Here is a 20,366-nt window from a genome sequence, read left to right on the forward strand (position 1 = left end):
GTTTGCCCAGGGTCCTAATAAATATTAATCTGCTACTGCCTTCAGGCAATTGTTAATGTCTTTACCAAGGCACTGAAGAAAATGGGACTGACATTCAGAAGATTCAGATACTCCATGAACAAGCTCTTACTGAGCAATCCCCAGCTCAGGTAATTCAGATTTGCAGTGAGACTCTGGAGAATGCTGAGTATTTTCTGCACCTCAGAAGCCATCTCTCTCAGAAGGCTGACATCAATGAAGAAATCCAGCATAGCCTTAAAAGTGCAAGTGCAGTCTTTGGACACCTGAGAACAGGCATTTGAAGATTGCAATATCAGACTCAACATTAGCTTTCTCTCACAAGCAAGCACCATGGGCATCAGGGCAATAATCATCCGACATCAACTTTGCTGTGCTAGTCACGTTATCCAGATGTCCGACTTTAGTTTTCCAAAGCAAGTTTTATTCCTCCAGCTCTGTTGAGGCATACCCTCAAGAGAAGGGCAGAAAAAGTGCTTCAGCAACATCCTGAAGTCCAGCTTGGAAAAAATGGAAGACTCATGGAAGACCATCATCCAGGGCCCCTGCAATCCCCCACCCCCCAAGTGGAGGCAGAGTCTGCTGCGAAGATCTCAGTACTTTGAAACCTCTTGATGATAACAGGAGATAGAGAAGTGGGAGCAGCAGAACCAGCATGTTGTGGCATGAATCAAGAATTTAGAGCCACCCACTCCACACAGAAATATGTGCTCAAATTGCAGCAGAGCCTGATCTTGGATCAGCTTCATCAGCCATCTTCAGAGCCGCAGACAAAGCAATCATGGAAGATAATTGTCCTCAACTGTGGAGGATTGTTGATTGATGACTATAGGGACAGATTCCTTAAGTAATCCATTTCTAATCACTTGGAGAAGAAGGTGATTAGTCAGCATGGATTTACCAAGGGCAAGTCATGCTTGACCAATCTGGTTGCTTTCTATGATGAGATGACTGGTTCTGTGGATGTGGGGAGATGAGTGGATGGTGGCGTACCTTGACTTCAGCAAGGCTTTTGATACAGTCTTCTGCAGTGTATCAAGCAAGAAAGCTAAGGAAGTATGGGTTCAATGAATGATCTGTAAGGTGGATGGAAAGCTGGCTGGATCATCAGGCTCAGAGGCTAGTAGTCAATGGCTTGATGTCTAGTTGGGAGCTGGTATCAGGTGGAGTGCTCCAGGGGTCATTCTTGGGGCTGGTTTTGTTCAATATCTTCATCAATGACCTAGAAGATGGCATAGAGTGCACCCTCAGCAAGTTTACAGATGACACCAAGCTGTGGGCAGTAGTAGATATGCTTGAGGGTAGGGTTAGGATTCAGAGAGACCTAGAGAAATTGGAGGATTAGGCCAAAAAAAATCTCATGAAATTCAGTAAGGACAAGTGCAAAGTCCTGCATTTAGGACAGAACAATTATATGTACCGGGGGGGGGGCTGCTTAGCTGGGCAGCAGCTTTGCAGAAAAGGACCTGGGGGTTACAGTGGACAATAAGCAGAATATGAGCCAACAGTGTGCCTTTGTTGCCAAGAAGGCTAATGGCATACTGGGCTTCACTGATAAGAGTGTCGGAGAGTCATATCTGAAGTATTGTGTTCAGTTAGAAAGGATGTGGACAATTGGAGAGAGTCCAGCAGAGGGCAATGAAAATAGTTAGGGGGCTGCCACATGATTTATGAGGAGGGGCTGAGGGAACTGGGATTTAGTCTGCAGAAGAGAAATGGATTTAATAGCAGCCTTCAACTACATGAATGGTGGTTCCAAAGAGGATGCAGCTAGATTAGTCTCAGTGGTGATGGATGACAAAGTAAGGAGCAGTGGTCTCCAGTTATAGCAAGGGAAGTTTAGGTTAGATATTAGGAAAAACTTTCTCACTAGGAGGGTGGTAAACACTGGAACATGTTACTCAGAGAGGTTGTGGAATCTCTATCTTTGGAGGTTTTTAAGACCCAGTCAGACAAAGCCTTGATTGGGATGATTGAGCTGGGGAGGTTTCTGCTTTGAGCAGGGGGTTGGACTAGATGACTTCCTGAGGTCCCTTCCAGGTCTAATTTTCTGTGATTCTATAATTATCTCTCATATGCCTTCTGCAGGGTTCTTGCACCCTCTTCAGAACCATTTGGCATTAACATGCCAGAAACAAGCCAGTGAACTAGATGGACCTGTGTTAAAAATGATGACTGTTCTTATGTGTAAATGATACTTAAAGCTGTTCCCTGAAATCAGACTGTACCAAACTATATCTTGCTGTATTCATTCCATAAATGGGAAGAAAATATGTTTTGTGAGGCTGCAGCATGCAGAATAAACAAACAATTTGAAGATCAAACCAGGATATGGGTGAAATCCTGGCAAAAGTTCCAGTGACTTACAAAGGGCCAAAATTTCATTATTTACATTTAGTTTTCACTGTAAATATAAATTAGTGAATTAAGAGGCAAGTACAAGGACTTGATAAACAAATGAAATCCAATACAAATAAATTTTGTTTTGATTATCACATGCATAAACTTTTTTTTAACAGATCTAGCTGCCGTTGTTATTACAAAGGCAGAACCTTCCAGTCTGGAGAAATCCTGCCTGTACCGTCAGGTTCCTGGTAGGTTTCAGTATTACAGTCCTTACTCTCTAAAGACGTTTTTCTGCTGGGAGAATCTTGTCCTTGTGTGGTTTTCCATGCAGAATCAGGGTCTAGTGGCTTGAGGACCTTTTTTAATTGGCATGGGTAGAAAAGGAAATCTTAAAATAGATTAAATACAATTTATTCTTTATTTAAGAAAGGAATTACAAAGGCAAATCAAGAGCTTAGTGTTGCCGAAGTTCTTAATATGTGATAACACATAAAAGCAGGCACAAGTTAAGTCCTGTATGTACAGAAGCCTGGAGCATCTCAAACTATGTGTAAACTGGTCACACTATTGTTCTTGGAGCTGTGCGTACTAATATACCAATCATGACAAAATTCTGAGGAACTCTCCCCAGTGTGATTCCACCTCTTGAAGTATGAAATTAGCTTTGTGGGTTAACATCCCATGTTAAGGTGTCTTAGTGGTGAAATCCTGGACTCATCAAAGTTAATAGCAAAACTGTCAAGAACAGGATTTCAAACTTGCCAGGTTTATAAGTAAAGCTTTTTTTTTTTTTTTTTTTTTGCTAGTATTGATAATCCACTTTGGAATTATTAGAGTTGAGATGGGTTCTTTTTGGTTTGTTATAACATTTTCAAGACCAGAAGAAGAATGTCTTGACTTCAAAAGCTTGTCATATAGGTGGTCCAATAAAAGCTATCGCCCACAAAAATTTTTGCTTCTCGTCAGTAATAAAGATATTTTGACTGCATATCAATTGTCCATTAAATTGATGTGTGAACCAAAATGCAACTCCGCTCATTCTTTTCTTGCAGTATCACCTCTACAATGCTCCAAATGGCTTTTTTAAAAATAGGACCAAATCATTCTTTTATTTTTTTTTCTGAATTTCTGTTTTTGTTAAAGTCTGAGTATTCTCTTCCAATTTTGCTTGATGAGCAATTTCATAGACTAGATTCCCTCTAATTGAAAAAGATGGCAGGATTTTATTATATTACATTACCAATATCATAAAACACCTGGTTCCTGCCTCAATTCCCAGAAAGTGTTGGGTAGCTTCTTTATCTTTCTGGAGTTCAACATTTCTTATGGAATTGTTTAAATTGGGTATTTTTTATAATTCTGCATAATTATGAAATGTTAGAAAAAAGCAGTTTCATGCACAGCAGTTGTGTGACTTTTTTCTGGAATTAAGATTATTTGTTTGCTTTTTTTTACTCTAGCCAGTGTTTGAATGGAACAATGAAATGCACGGAAACTGCTACATCATCTGCAGGTGATTTATATTCTTGACTCCTTTTATAGTTTCACAGATAAACTGATTGCCATTGAACATTAATTTTCCATATTCACAGACCTCTAAATACCATGACTGTCATAGCAGTTTCTGTTATTTAAAGTTATTTGACCATGACTTATATGATCTTGAGGCGTAAGTCTTATTGACAGTGCAAATTGTTATAGTCGCTTATGAAAGGTGCCTCTAAAAATTCTGTTTTAGGTCACAGGCCAACATTTTCAAATGTAGGGATATAAAGTTAGGCCCCCAAATCCATATTCTGGTTTTAAAAGAAGCAGCCTGATTTTCCAGAGGTGCTAAGGAGGTTATATTTCATTTGGACTTCTGATAGGATTTGTTACTCTCTAGGATTCCTGAAAAAATTGAGCCAGTTAAGAGACTTATCTAAAGCATACCAAAGTGATAGTTAAGACTCCTGTTGATTTTAATGGATCAGACCCTAGATCTTGGTTTAGATATAATTTATAGGCAGACAGATTTGAATCTTCTAACAATTTAATACCTTTTATCTATATAATTCATAGAATACAAAATTTAAAGTTCTACTTAAATAATAGTATCCCACAACCAATGCATGCTGCAATTTAAAAATACTATTTAAAGTAATTATTTAATTAAACAGTGAACTAAAACAAACTTCAGTGTAAAATAGCATTTGATATTATTTAATATGTATTTTATGTCTGAAGTTCGTGTGTGCCCTGAAGGAAAAACCTACTATGACTGCAGATATCAAGTGCCTGGTTTACCTGCAGCTGGCGTGAACTGTGAGATCTCCTGTGCCAATCTTGTTATGAACTTCAGCTGTGTTCCTCCCCCACCATGTGCAAGTGGTTGCATTTGTCCCCCAGGGTAAGTCACTTTTCAGTGTGTTTGGTACGTTCAGAAGGATAAGAATAATTTTGCTTTACAAGGATGCCCTGCAGTATTGTCTTTTTTTCTTTTTTGTTCCTTTGATAGCACTATGCCTGAATATTCTTTAGCTTTGAAACCATCATATTGTTAACTTACTGAAATGTAATGAAATAGGTGGATCTAAGATTTTGTAAAGGGATGTGTGGCAGATGTGACCTAGGGCTGCAGGGTTTGTTGCAAAGCCCCCAGTTTCCAAGGCTGGTAAGATTCCTCCCCCTGGTTCCCTCCCACACCCCTGCCCAACCACAGGGTGTTGGCCTTGGCTAGGGACTGGCTACCCACAGAGCTGCTCCCCTTTGGGAATGACCTTTAGGGGCACTTGTACATATGATGGGGGTTTCATCTTCACTAAATTAAACAGGTTTATTAAAATTGACATGATGTGCTTTAATTTGTTGTCACTGTGTGAAAGTGACAGCTCCTCCTGCATCTGGATCAGCTGGGCAGTGTGGTGGCAGGTCTCCCTTTCTTGAGCCTGCTCTATGCCTGGGGTGCCTGAAGATTTCCCACTAGCTTCAGATCTCCAGCCACACCTTTGCCTTTCTTTCTATCTTCCATTCCCCCTTTCACCCCACCTGGTTTGAGCTCACTTCCTGTGCAGACTCTGCAGCAGACCCAGGTGTCCAGGGCTGTGGGGAGCTGCACAGTGGAAGGGTGTATGTGACTAGACCACTCCCCTCTCCCCCCTGGATCTGCTACTTAATTTTCTTGTTCTTTTAAATGCATCCCTTAATGAGGAGCCTTATGCCTCTGTCTTCTGTTATATAGAACCTTGTGCATCTCCCATTTTGAGATGTAGGGTGAAAATCCAAGAACACCCTGTGTTTATCCAGAACATCTGACTAGATATGGTACCTGGGGTCTTTCCTTTAGGACCCGTTGACTGATGGATTGCAGTGATACAAAACAGCTTTCGTAAAGAAAAGAGATATGCTGTTTGTTTAACCAAAAGAACAAAGCGCAACGTAACAGGATTTTTAAAACAAGAGGTCTATGTACATACCTGTGTTACTTGAATATGAGGCAGGCATATCTCATATCTTTCTGCCCTCTTGGGGCTGGTTTTCTGTTTGTTCCCCTTAACTCTCTTTCCTGCCCTTGAGTGGCTGCCTTTTGAATCCAGCCAGTGTTTCTTTCTCTCTTATGCTTGGATAGTTGCCTGAAACCAGTTTGCTTAGCTCTGTAGGGGGTCCAGTCCAGGACATCAAAGGAAGTGACTCTCAAAAGGTTTACTGTAAAGTGTATATATCAGGATTCATTTCTTACTGCTCCACTTTTTCTTGAGTGTATTTCCTGGAAATCCTGTATATAGAAAGCATTGCAATAATCCAGTTAAGTATACAGGATTTGTAAATTATAAGTCTGTTCCAAATCTTTCGCAATGATGATACACAGTTGATTTAAGTCTGAAGGGCCAAATACATAGATATAAGTTGATGTGACTCCATCAGCAGAATGGTATCTGTTTACATCAGTGGTGAATTTTATTACTGAGTTTGGCAAAGCCACTTCATAAGTGAGTAGATCAGATCCTAATGGAGTTCTGATTAAAAATTTTTACCCTACCGTAGGAACTTGTCCCAGCCCCATCTTCTAATAACTTGTAACACACCTAAAAGTCTAAGAAACAATGAGTATTCACTAGTCTTCTTTTAATACTACTACTTAAAAACATGTATGTAATGAGCCTCAGGCACTGCCTGAGGGAAGGGAAGTGCTGGAATGGAGCTAGAGGCAGATCTTGCCCTACTGTCCCCTGTCCTCCATACCCTGCACCTTCACTGCAGCAGCACCAGCTCTGGCTCTGGCTGCAGGAACGGCAAAGAAGCAGTGGTGGTGATACACAATGAAGGAGTAGTGGCTGCTGGTTGGTGCTGCTGAGGGATATGTCATTTTTTTTGCCACGGAAAAACTAAGGTTTTTTTGGCTACTTGTTGCATGTTGGCAGCAAAAAAACAAACAAAAAAACCCCCCAAACCAAAAAAACTGGGGCCATCTTCCCCAGCAGCAGTGAACCTCCAGCCACTTTTCCTGCACTGTACATCACTGCTGCCTACAGCACAATACTGGCCATTTACCACTCTGAACTTACTAACTGTTCCTGCCTGTTTCTCCCTAGGATTCATCTGTGCTGCTCACTGGTTTGACCATTACTAACAGTTAACTTGTTTAGAGCATTACAAATGCATTTTTCCCTACAAGCTGTCAGCATGACACTTGCAACAAATCAAACTGTCAAGCTGCCTGAACAGCGTTATGAAAGCTAGCATGATATTTCCACCCCCCTCCCCAATTTAAAATCAAAGTTAAAAGCCCCTAGGTAGGATTACACCCTTCATAACTAGAATAGATTACTTGATCCTCCTTTTCTGAATAATAGATAAAAGGAGACCAGTCTGAAAAGCTGAAGTACAATTCTCTATCATCATAACTTGCATCAAATCACAGGGGATCAAATGTTATGGTACTTGGTTTTTTTAATGAAAGAATAGGCATTTATTTTGCTGTTTATATGAAAAAACCTAATTATTAAATTAGTGCTCTTACTGGTATTAGATTATAAGTTGCTGACAGATATGGAAAAAAACAAACAACCCTTTACCTGAAGAAGAAGCACGTTTGTTGGACCTGGCTTTGCAGCATCTGTATAGATTGGACATTTCAGCAGGGCTTTTTGGCACTTTTATCTAAAGCTGATTCAATTAGCTATTAGGTGCAAGTGCCAGCAAAACCCCACTAAAGTGCCTGATCTATACAGACGTTGGGCAAGCCTGGTTCAACTGCCATGATACCTCTTTTGGGGCATGCGCTGGGTTCATCGTGAGGGTGTCAAGTTCAAGATTTTTTTTTACATCTGTAAGCAACCATGTTGTCCAAACATGAAGAGATCAGTTGGGTATTTTGTTCTTAAACCAGTAGAAATGAACAGTGTTCTCTCCAAAATATTTGGGTCAGAAGTTTCTTGTTTTGCATAGAGAAAATGTTACTAATAGGCTTCCTGATGCACAGTTTATATGTAACGAGACTGAAATACAGTTTAAAAAAGATAATTCTCTCTTTGTAAAGTAAAGTGCCTCCCTACCATGTGCCCTGACCTTTTCTAGGGCAAAATATTCTAGTTTGTTCACTCTGAGAGCAGGTCCTAGGCTTCAGTACCTTATGTATTAAGTAAGAGTATCCAGTGGATCTAATTGTGTCTTTCTTTGAGGACCCTGGGTTGAATGGCCCCAGTGACAATTGGGTTAAATGACTTAAAAAACAGTCGTCTTGCAATTGAAAATGCACAATACTACAACTTTAAGGCACCAGTGTTAATTCTAATCTATATATGTGTGGTGTGGAACAATAGGATCTATACCTCAGATTGTGTAATACTTATGCCCTCAAAATGTTTTTGAAGTTTTCTATTCAATTTTTAATTCCTTTCCACATCTTCTATTTCAAGACCTCCTTCCAGACACTGATTTTTAAAAATCCTATGAAGTAAATTGTGTCATGATTTATCTGAAAGGAAATAGATGTCTATCCTAAGAACTTATAGTGATACTGGGAAAATAGTACACTTTGTGTGAACTTTTTGACTGCTACTACAAGCAGCACTTTACAGAACACATTTGAAAACCTTTGCTGTAAAAGACAATTTTGAGCTTGTGTAGTGGGATGTTTACTTTAAATAATTATTTATGTATTTATTTTTATTTTGAAGCATGGCAGAACATAAAGGGAAATGTTATGTTCCTGATAGTTGTCCATGTACCTGGAAAGACAGGGAATATCTGTCAGGAGAAGTGATAGCTACACCTTGCTATACGTGGTAAGTGACTACCATTATTTAAATCATCATGCCTAATGATAAAATTAACTGAAGTTAGCATGTTTAACTACGGTGGAACACAATGGTATGCATATGGAGAGGGTGAAACATCATGAAAGAGAATAAGTGGAGAAAAGAAACAGAAAAAGCCACCCAATGAAATCCTAACAAAACAAAGTAGGATGAGTGAGTGAGTAAAGTGGACGTTTAGAGCCTCTGGCCTAACTTATGCACTATCATCTAGTAAGGGTTGGGGGCTATTTGCCAATTAAGTTACTGTTCAGAGATGGGAGAGCTTGACCCAGTGACAAGACTATGAAAGGAGAAAATTACTCTAAAAAATTAATAAAGCAATTAAATAGCTTTAAATTATTAAAAATAGGGGGAAAATAGTATTTGGCCCTATTTCACAGGGCATCAACCTGGCATGCATTGGCAGTGAGACTTGTGTACTATATCTCATGTACTTTGGATACACAGTCTGTTGGCACTTGCATTTTTGTCAGCTTGCATTCTTTTAATGGTGTGATGGGATCTGATCCCCAAATCATACCTCCTACCATGATTATCAGCTCCAGTTCCAGAATGCACCAGGACTGGCTCAACTCCCCAGTGTAGTCCCAAGGGAAGGGGCCATAGTTGGAACGGGAAGTTAGCTGATTGTTGGCCCTGTCCCAGACAGCCTTGGGTCTGTTCACCCAGGGCTGTCTGGGCTGACAGTCAGCCCTAGTCAGCTCTAATAGCCCTAGGTCCTGAACCTGAGGCTGGCCAGGCCAGGGCCAAAAATCAGCAGATTGCCAAACCCTAATACCCAGCAGCTCTGGCTGGGCATGGCAGGAGAGCTGGGGGAAGCCAGAAGGGCTTCCCATTGGCAGCTTCTCATCCCCCCAAGCCTGGCAGCCTGGCCAGAGCCCTTCAGCTGTGGTGTTTAAAATCTCCATCAGGGGGAAGTCCTTTGCTTTCCCCCACCAGGAGCCTCTGATGCCCCATACCCAACAGTGCAGATGGGACTGTTGGGTACAGGATTGAAAATAGCCACAGAAGCACTTTGGCTTCCCCTACCTTCTGGCTGGGCCAACAGTTAGAGGCCTGGGGCTATTCCAGATCACGGTCTGATCTTCATCCCAGGACTAAAGGTCAGCGTATTGTCAGCCCCGACCACACGTTAAATTTAAAGTGCCTTACAAACCAGCCTGAAAAATGTTCTGTATCATATGTGGAACGTTTTTATGGCTTGCTTCCCAGTTTATGGTGCCTTAAATCTGGTACACATGTAGCACCCTGCCCATTTATGTTGTGGTTAACATGTTAATCATGGTATAAATGTAATGTATAGAGGAGGCCTGAGTGACAATGTGAAACTTTACTAGCAAGTTACATGAGCCCAATAAAATTATGCGTGCAGAAGTAGAGCATCTGAGCATTTTGCTGTTGCTTACACCAGTGCAACTCTACTTAAGTGTCACTCTCGCTCTTGTTCTCGCTCTGTCTATCCATAGATAGACATATAGATGTATAGATATACGTTTATATAAAATGATAGGCAAACAGGGCCATCTAACCTGAGCAATTTTGATGAACATTTTATATTAATTTAGCACACACAATTCCCATTGATTTTTGACAGGGGAGCTTTGTATATCAACAAAATATAAATGTTGTGAACAAAAATAGGTCAAGAACAATTTTATTCGTATTCTAAGAATCTGGAGTAGGGATGGGAGGACAGTGTTTTGGTAATGGAGATAGCCATGCTGCCAGCACTACACAAGAAAAGAGTAGAAATGCTCACATGCTATAAATCAGCCTAAAGTGCTTTTATCCTAATTTCCCCCTTTATTGTACCTATGGTTTTAAGCCTACTCATTTGCCACTTGTGTAATATAGCCACACTCCCAATTACAGGGTAGCTTGTAGCATAGCTGGATAAATAGGCCCATTTAAGTTATCTGGGTTTTTTGTGACTCAGAATTAATATCTTAAGAGTTCTGCTTTTAAAATAAGAGTGCATAACAATAAAAAAAAAAGAAGCTCTTTTATGGGATACCGGTAATAGGGGTTCTTTTTACTCTTCTTTTGCAGTATTTGTCGGCGAGGGATATTCAATTGTACTAGTTACCCTTGTCCTGCTGTGTGTACAGTTTATGGAGATCGACATTATTATACTTTTGATGGATTGGAATATGATTATGTTAGTGACTGCCAAGCTTATTTGGTAAAGGTAAGAGAACTGATCACACATTCTTTTTTCTCTCATGCACATTCTTGTACCAGAAAGTAATACTGAACTGGACATGCAAAGGCATCCTCTAGTACTTTTGAATATCAATATCTTTACTAATATCACCTTTGGTAAAAACCTAGGTGCAAAAGAGATGTAAATTAAAGTGTGTGTGGGGGGGATCTATAAAGAACTGTGCTAAAGGCATTTTGATGAATTTAGAAGACAAAATGTGCTGTTAGGATTAATTAAAATACTGGACCCTTCTACACCCTGGTTTGATGCAGGAAATCAAAATGAGACATTGTGCAGATGGTAGTATAAGGGTGACTTGTCCCCATGATGGTCCAGAAATTATGCAAGAAGCCAGAATTTCTTAGGGTGATATCTTTTATTGGACCAACTATGTAGTTAGAATAGAGTTAGACAAGCTTTCAAATGCAAGACATTCTTCATCAGGTTGAAGATGAATCTCTTGAATTCAAAAGCTTGTTTAACTTTATCCTAACTACATAGTTGGTCCAATAAAAGATATCACCCTAAGAAATTCTGGCCCCTCATATTGTGCAGATATTTTTCCCCTCCGCCCTCAGCGAATTACTCCCACCCTGGGTTTACCATTGTGTTCCATCATCTCTAGTTTTTAGATTCAAGCTCTTTGTGGAGCAGTCAGTGCCTATATATAGATATATATTTCTATATATACTCAGTTCTTCTGAGCAAGTGTAAATTAGCAATATTGGTAGGAATTAATATAGGGCATAAAAAAGTTTTAAGGTTGTCTGGCTGTTTTCATTGCTTAACTCGATAGATAAGAGCTTTTCATTGTATTCCTCTGCGTCACAGGGCACTAAGGGGTGTGCCTACTCCTTTAAGGGCAGAAGCTGCCTAGAGAGAGGGCCCTAGGAGCCAGGCAACCCCCACAGGTGCAGGTTGCTGTGGCAGCAGGCTAATGAAGGAATTAGCTAGCAACTGCACCCAGTCATCTGACTGGAAGAAGGCAAGGCCCTGGGCACATAAAAGCCCCAGGGCTGAGACTGGAGGTAGTTAGTGCTCAGGTAGCAACCAGGGGGAAGGAGCTCTTGCAGAAGCTCTATTCAGAGATTATTGTTTGCCATTCCACTGCTGGTAAGGAGCTCCTAAAGTATCTGGGGCTAGGGGGCACACATTGTTGAGGGAGAAGCTTGCCCTTTAACAGGACAGAGTGTGACCTCCAATGTTGTTGTTATGTTATAGCCCAGGGTCTTGTATTTACATGGTTAGTTGTTTAATCCGGTGGACCGGACAGAGGCTATTGGGGAGGAGGAGGCCTCACTGGGGCACACTTCAGAGTGGAGAGCCCAGTGCCAGTGAGTGTGCGCAGACAGGGATGCAGAGATCCCAACATCAGTGAGGATGCATAGATAGGGGCTAAGGAACCAGTGATGATGGGAAGCTGAGCTAGATTAAGGCCTCAGAGGGACAACATTTGAATACCACCTGCGAGGCATGGAGCATGGTAAAGGGGCAATTTAGGAGCTGTGCGTCCAGCCCATAAAGCTGGGGGTGTCCCACAAGGCAATAATTTAGAGCAGGACCTAGCAAGGGTCTAAGAACACACATGGTTTAGTGGCGTCCACCAGGACTGTGCCTGTGTAGCAACTTGAGGGCAGCCTTCCTATCTACTATCTATTATCTTAGCCATCAAGATGTGGCAGGTGAGACTAGAAGGTGCCCACACAGCGAAGCTGGCATGGTCACAGGGCCCTAGGGGCATCACAGCCATCTCTAGGGACTCCACCCCATGATACTCTGTGACCCAAAGAAAGATATTATGTGACATTTATTATTTAAAAAATACTGCTGTATTGCTGTCATGGGCTCTTTCCCTGTAGGAGTTGATAACATGGAAATGACTGTGAAGCTAGACATGGCCTTTACACACATTTGATCTGGTGTGTATACTTTAACCCCAATGCTTGGAAGTTATTGGAAGTCTTCCTATTGGTTTTAAGGTGTAGCCTGTATCACATTCCAAGTATGTGTATATAATTGAAATAAAATTTTGCAGGGGTGAATTTCTTTCTGTTTTTTTATGACTGGCAGTGACAAACTTCTTGTACCACACATTTACTATCCTGAATCCTGTAAAAGTACCACATGGTGCTTAAAATAGATCATCCTGTTACCATCACAGTAACCTTTTTTGTTGTTAGGAGTGAGAGTTTCTTTCATGTTTCAGTCATATCCTGTAGAAGAACATTTTAACTAGGACTCTAAATTTAGCTGGAGGACTATTGTATGTTAGTCGCCATCTCTTGATTTTTGTGTTGCTTTGGTACAAAGTCAAATCATTATTAGACGCTCAGCCTTCTGTCATGGCTATGAATATCTAGTTGATTCTCTCCTATTGTCCAGTCCAGTTTCACCTGCTTTGCTACTCTACATTGAACTATGTATTGCTTTGCAAGAGAACCACTGGGAGTGTTTGGAGTTCTAAAGTTCAAGAACGAAGGTTGGCAGGCACATAATCAAGACACATGGCACATTACCAGTAGTCCTTTAATCCAGTGAACAAGATGTCACAAGTGATGAAAATGCTGCCTACGTAGATCTGTGATATCAGAACTAGCCTTGTTATGTTGCAGACAGGTGCAATGGTAGCTCTGCCTAGATAGAAGCTTTTCAGACTCGTGGTGGGTTTTTTTAAACAATAAAGATGTGGTGTTTCACAATAACCAATTTGTATGCAACCCTTGGGTTCCTCTTTAGCGTTGAGAGATTTCATCACTCTTACTGAAGTATTGTTTACTATAAAATAGGCATTGTATGATGACTGCAGAATAGATACTATTATGGGTACAGTTCTGTATGTAAAATAATGAGGAGTAGTGAAGAGACTGATTTTTATTCCTTAATGATGCTGATGTTTTATCAATACGTTTCTATATCTTGATGTGTGATTTCTGAATTAAATAGCTGTCCCTGGGATTAGGTTAATCTGTTTTATTTCCCTGCCTCAGATTCCATATCTTTAGCCAGAATACTGTATGACAAGTACTTAAGATAAGTCCATGATAGTTTTAAAATATTGCATTTAGTGCAATATTGCAATATCAGTGGTGCTCAACCTTTTTGTCTAATGGGCGGTAGTGCCCAGTCCCTCCACAGGCTGGATCTGGCTGGTGGTCCCAATCTGGTGACTGGGGCAGGGGTGGCAAGGCCCCATAGAGCTGCAAGGAGAGGGGCAGAGGGTAGCCCAGTCTCAACCCATCCATGTTCTGGATGGGGTCTTCGCCTAACCCCAACCCAACCCTGTGGAGGGGGAGGCAGCATAACCCAACTCCAGTCCAGTCCCAAGGTGGGGGTGGGGGTGTGGTCTTATCCCACGGGAGGAAGGGGGTGTCACTTGGCCACAATTTGGCTGGGTGGGAGGGAAGGGAACATGGCCATGTCCTGTGGGAGGAAGTGGTCATGGCTCTCAGCTAAATGGAGGGAAAGGTAGATGGCCCAAATGTGGGGGAGGCAGCAGTAGGGGCCATAGGCCAGCCCCAAAATAAACTGGGCAGGGGGAGGGGCCAACCCCAACCCAACCATGCATGCGTAACCAAGCTATGCATGAGTGACCTAACCAACTGCAAGAGAGCATGGCCTGGCCCCGATCTGATTGTGTGTAGGGAGGCTTGTGGTCTGAATGGCCCCACGGCATAGGGCTTGGGATTTTGGCAGTGGGGAGGGGTGGCAGTGTTAACTGACACTGCTCCCCTGCCACCAGATTCCCTGACCCATGGGGAGCCCTGCGGATCAGATTCCAAGGTTCTGTAGGCCATATTTGGCCGGTGGGCCAGAGGTTGAATACCCTTGGTTTAAATAGGTGAAATTGGCTCAGCGCATGACCTCCTGTATTACTTGTAGGAGCTCAGGTGTGGTGGTCCAAATTGTTACCCAGTCATCATCCCTAATTCTAAGTAGGCATTCATTTGCACACTGCTAATTTCTGTGTTTGTATATATAGACAGGTAGTTGGGTTTCCAAATGTTGTAGTTTTACATGCTGAAAGAAGCCTTGTTGTTTCCAATTTAGAAAATGCTGTGGCTTTTCCTTTTATAATCAAGAGATGCCATTGAAGTTGAGATTTCTTTGCACTAGGCACTTTACAAGTACATGGTACAAGACTTCCTTTGCCCTTGAGAGCCTCCATTTTACATAGATGAGACAGGTAAATGGGGTCAGATGAGAGACACAAGCAAAAGGGCCATAAAACATGCCAAAACCAGGAGTAATGTCCAGATCTCTTAACTCTTAGTTTACTACCCTATCCACTAGACCACATTACCTCTTCTAAGAAGTAGGACTGAATGGCATATCTGATATAATACTATCAGATTATATTTTCAACCCTGCCGGTGCTTAGGGAAAAAGATGGAATGTATTTTTCCCACTCTTCCTGAGAAATTGTCACCATTTAAGAAATATGTCCATTTGATTTGTTGCACAGCATGTTCTGCACCAGATTTTCAAAAGGGCTAGGCACACAAAAGCATAGCTAAACTGCACATCCATTTAGCATGAACAAACAATTTAGGTACATAGTTGCAAATGTAATGTATTTGAAAATCTGGCCACATGTTTGTTATTACAAAGATGAATGTGGTCTGCCTGACTAAAAAGTGGATGGTCTAATATTAAGACATGAAGACTGAGAGTCTGTTTGGGACAACATCTGGGCCTGGGGAATTTTACCACCGACTCTGTCTCAAGATCCTTGTCTAGTTATATGTACAGTAGCATAAATTTTGCCTGATGCAAATGCATATTATATTTACCTACTGGTAGTTCACAATATTATTATGAGGCTCAGCTAATAAATAAACGTAAAGTTCACTGAATACTGTGGATACAAGCAGCTAAAGATACCATATTATGTATAAAGCAATATGAGAATCATCTCTCTTTTTGCTGAAAAATGAGTTCCTGCAAGTTGTAGTTTAACTTGGCAGTTAGCCTTTTTGAATCTGGTACACTGTTAAACCATTCTCTTTAATTTGATAGTATTGGTCTATCTATATAAACACAGAAATTAGCTGCATGCAAATTAATGCCTACATAGAATTAAGGGATGATGGTGATAATAATTTGGACTACCATACCTGAGCTGCTACAAGTATGTATTAGTATTGTCTTCTGTACAAATGAAGCTCTCACTTTTTTTATTCATGCACCTGCTTATAGAAGAGGGAAAAGGAAAGAAATTAAAACTTTCAGTCAATTAAGACACTTTAAACCATAGGTTTGGTGTAATTATTCTGTCAGTTCCTTTTGTTTAAATAAACACCAGAAGAATATAAAGACTTTCTATGAAAGTTTCAAAACTTTTCTCTGTTGGGTAGCAAATGTCTGAAAATTTAATGCAGCAGTGTTTACTTAAATAAGAAAATTATTTTCCATAATTGGTAACATTGTTCAAGGAATTTTGATTGACCTACAATACAATAATATGAATTGAGAGACAGGAAAGGTCACTGCACTGGTACATGACTTCTCTGAGAACATGTCCAGTTTTATCCCTATCAAATAAAACTATGCCTTAATTAACTAATCCTTTCAAGGCAAAAAGTCTCTTCAGTGTAGGTCAACAAATCTTTCACTTCATTGTAAGTCAAGTAAACGGCTCTTTTTGGCAAGTCTGAATATTGATGAATTCATGCCAACCAAATGCTTTAGATAAATAGAAGATTTAAGTTGCTTGCTTTATGCTGTTTCCCTTTCTTTCCATCTATGATTCTGTGCCTAACAGCTTAGAAAAATAAAACAACACTATTTTTCTAACCTTTTTACTGTAGAATAACTAAGATGTCATTCACTTTAAGCATGGGTAGATTGAGGACTTTGTAAAGTGGGGGTGCAGAAGAAGTGGCTGGTGCTGCTGTCACCTGTCCCCCTGACTCCTAACTTCAGGACAGGCAGACAAGTCCCTGAATTGGGTAAGAACTTGCTGCTTGGCTCCTTCTCCCTTCTTCACACTTAGTGGCACTTCCATTCCCCTGCTATGCCCCCTTCCCTGCCTGCTGCTACTGGTGTCCCTGGCTGACCTAGGTGTAGGAGGAGCTCCAGAGTTCTTTCTGCCCTGTTCCAGCTAGGCTCAGTTAGGGACAGCAGTGGTGGTGTGCAGATTTTCCTTCCCTGAGCCTGGTCCTGGGCTCGGGTGGGTAGGGGGCACCTATCACCACCCCTGCCACTGTCCCTGACTGAGTCTGGCCCATGTCTGGTCCAGCTAGAACAGGTCAGGAGAGGCCTGGAATTCTCCCCTGCCCCCTTAGTCAGTTAGGATGGAGCACCTGTGGGGGGAAGGGGGAGGCAGGGGCAGGAAGGAAGGGGGAAAAGGGTCCTGTAATAACCTACAGATTCCTGCCGGTTGGAATGAAAGTCGTAGTGGGGATGATTTGGAGGGTGTCACCCAACACGTTTGGAGAATTTCATTATAGCTCCAAGCACACATTGCATATCAAGCAGCAGGACTTGAGCACATGGCACTTCATGTAAAGATCTAAGTTCTTGTAGTCCAAATGGAGTCCCTCTTATTATTGCACAGCACTCTGTGCATGAAACATGGTGGCAGCAGGTGAGAACCACAGTGAATGTATGATTTAAGTATCACCTATATGGCAAAGGGAACAGGCAGCATGGAAGGACTTGGTCTCCCTGAATGTTTCGATTTCCAGTCAAAGAACCTGGCAGCAGTTGGGAGCAGTAAAAAGAAGAGCTGACCTTGTACATACAATTTACCATGCCACACGAGTATGAGAAAACAAAGGTTAACCTATTTCATTGCTTCACTGAGACAAAGGGCAGAGAAATGTGCATAATACTTTTTTCTGAGGGGCCCATTACAGCAGCTAATGAAGGCTTTTTATGAGTAGTGTGATCACAGAAGAAATGAGACCATAGAAAGTTACTGGCCTGTTGTTTGTTTGTTGTTTCTTTTTTCTTTAACAGAGAATCAGGTTCCAGTAGGTAATTATGGCAATAGGCAATATATAGTTATAGGCAATAGATAATTATGTTACAAAGCTGAAAACACTGGCATTCGCATGTAATTTTTGGGACCATAAGAGACTCTGTTATTAGAGCCAGAATTATTTGTGGGATATCTAAGGGAGAGACTGTTGAGAGGCTGATCTAACTCTGGACAAGTGTGATCACTGCACAAAGCTCTGCACATGAAATGGGGTGGGGTGAGGAGTGGGGAACATGTCACTGAGCAGGAAGTGGGAAATTCTTACCTGCTTCAGAAACTTTTCTTTTTAACAAAGTTCCCTGGCTGCTGCTTCTATGGCAGTGTGGTTGGAAGTGGGAGGGGGTGCAACTGTACCATTGCACCCCCTCTGGATCCACCCCTAAAATTAAGTACTACATAAGCCAGTGTATTATTTCACTGATGTTTAGTACTTTTACTTAAATTACTGCCCATCTGCAGCATGGATGTTTGGTTTGATAATTTGTGCTGTAGTTTAGTTTGTGCCTCTGTATTGATTGTACAATGTCAGTGTGGTCAGTCTGCAGCCAACTCAAACCGCTCATTTCTAAGGAGAAGAATTATATATTTAATGACATGGGATATGTTTCCTTTCCAGGGAAGAATTTGATAGGTACTATAGCCTGAATATCACTTGTTCTCAAATGAGAGTTCTATTTCAATACTAAGATGTTGTTTCAAAGCTGCTGAGGTCAGTGGGAATTTTTCACTTATCTCAGTGGATTTTGAATCAAGCCCTAAAGCTAAGAAAAGATAGGATAGGTCTCTCTCTTGCCTCCTGAGGGATAAAGATGGAATAAAGGAGGAAGACAGAAGCCCCTTCTTCTCTGAAGCAGCTGCAATGTAGCTATCCCTAAGTTTTCATGATTCAGTCCATCCAAAATCATAGAAGTTGCCTTAAAGCAAGTTTTTAAATATTCTTTTTCTTTTAGTTTGCCTTCTGGTTTTTGAGCCCTTAAGAATTACATTTTCAAGCATAACTTAATTATAAACTTAGAAACTTAATTTTAAAAAGCTAAGATTCCTGTATAATGAACTGACTTCAGAAGTTGGGAGCATTAAGAAAACAATTGCTAACTTATAGTGGAATCACTAGAAACAGCAATGCTGTAATAGAATGAAAAAAAATCCTCCACATCCCTCATAACCAGCACAATAAGAAACTAATTTTTTAGCTGCCCATCACTCAACATGGAAAGTAACATCTTTGGGTAAATCCAATATCTTTTATTAGACCAACATTTTGGGATGTGCATTTCACCACCAAAAATATCTAAAGCTAAGTAAATAACACAGACTATTCTTAGAAAATAAATATCTGTCCTGGGGAGTCGGGGGGACAAAGGAAAAGGGGTGGGAGACCCCTCCCATGGTATGGGTTAAGGCAGGGACAGCCCGCCAGGGTAGTCTCACTGCCCTGAATACACTCGAGCACAGTGGAAAACGGGCTGGAGCAGCAAAGAGGGGATGGGAGCTGATGCTGTTAGGGGATCAGGCTGACCATCAACTGGCTGTCCCAAGAGACTGGGATATGGCTGGGGTGTAGGGGAGGTGGAGCCCCAAGAACATCCGCTTGTGACAACACCTGGCACATGCACTGCTACAAGAAGGAGCCACACTACTGAACAAAAGATCCAGGATGTGGCAGGTAAGTATGGGGTATCTCTTGGGGACAGCGTGACCCAACATCACGGCTGCAGGAGCCGCCCCACAGCAACTGCTGGGCACCCACTCCAGGGCCACCAGAGAGAGACTCCACAAGGCCAGGCAGGTACAATGTAAATTTGTAAAAAGTGTTTGCAGTGGAAGTGATTTAAAAAAAAAAATCTATGCAGGGAACAAAACCACAGTATGAGACCAATCTATCAGATCAAACCAGCTTGAGTTATTAAAATTAAAACATCATATTTTCTAACATACAGCATGAACCTTTTTTAAAAAAACAACTGCTAGAGATTGGAATGTACATTTAATGTGGGGAAATATGGTAACAGCAGTTTCAGCTGCTTAAGCTTTTTCCAGGTGAAAGTAGAAAGAACTACTGGGTGAGTTTGGTTTATCTTAAACCAGCAAGGGGTCTGGGACAGACATTGCATAAACCGGTTTGACCTGAATCAGTTAAGTCTGATACTACATTCACCCAGATTTATCTCAAACCAGTTTCAGCCATTTTCAAACGGGTTTATGTGCATTGAACAGCTGTTTTGTTACAGGTTTAAATCAGCTTCTGATTACTTAAACTGGTTTATGTGGAATGTCTGTCCCTAGCCTCAGTGTATGGGGTAGAGGGTGGGTGTGTGGGGTGGTGAGGGTGTGTGTGATGCATGGGGAGGCCCAAGAAGCCCCTCACAGGCTGGAACTTGCCAGTCTGCATGGGAAAAGCCATTATTTCCCATGTTTTTCTCTGTTAAAAGATAATCCATTTTTAAAGTTTGCTGATCCATTTTTAAAGTTTGTTTGTGATGCTTTTGTGTATATTCTTGCTACCCAGAGGTTGAGA

General features: G+C 41.3%; 1 protein-coding gene across 1 annotated transcript in view; it reads left to right on the forward strand.

The window, feature by feature from the left end:
* Nucleotides 1-20,366, forward strand: part of OTOGL (otogelin like) — a 168,644-nt gene that overhangs the window by 56,542 nt on the left and 91,736 nt on the right. The window contains exons 20-24 of the mRNA XM_090041582.1: nt 2,538-2,612; nt 3,825-3,877; nt 4,591-4,753; nt 8,523-8,630; nt 10,713-10,851. Coding sequence (XP_089897708.1) covers nt 2,538-2,612; nt 3,825-3,877; nt 4,591-4,753; nt 8,523-8,630; nt 10,713-10,851 — 538 coding nt within the window. The remainder of the gene's footprint in view (nt 1-2,537; nt 2,613-3,824; nt 3,878-4,590; nt 4,754-8,522; nt 8,631-10,712; nt 10,852-20,366) is intronic.

Source organism: Crocodylus siamensis, chromosome 4 (assembly GCF_052110815.1).
Source record: "Crocodylus siamensis isolate JL-2025a chromosome 4, ASM5211081v1, whole genome shotgun sequence".
NCBI lineage: Eukaryota > Metazoa > Chordata > Crocodylia > Crocodylidae > Crocodylus > Crocodylus siamensis.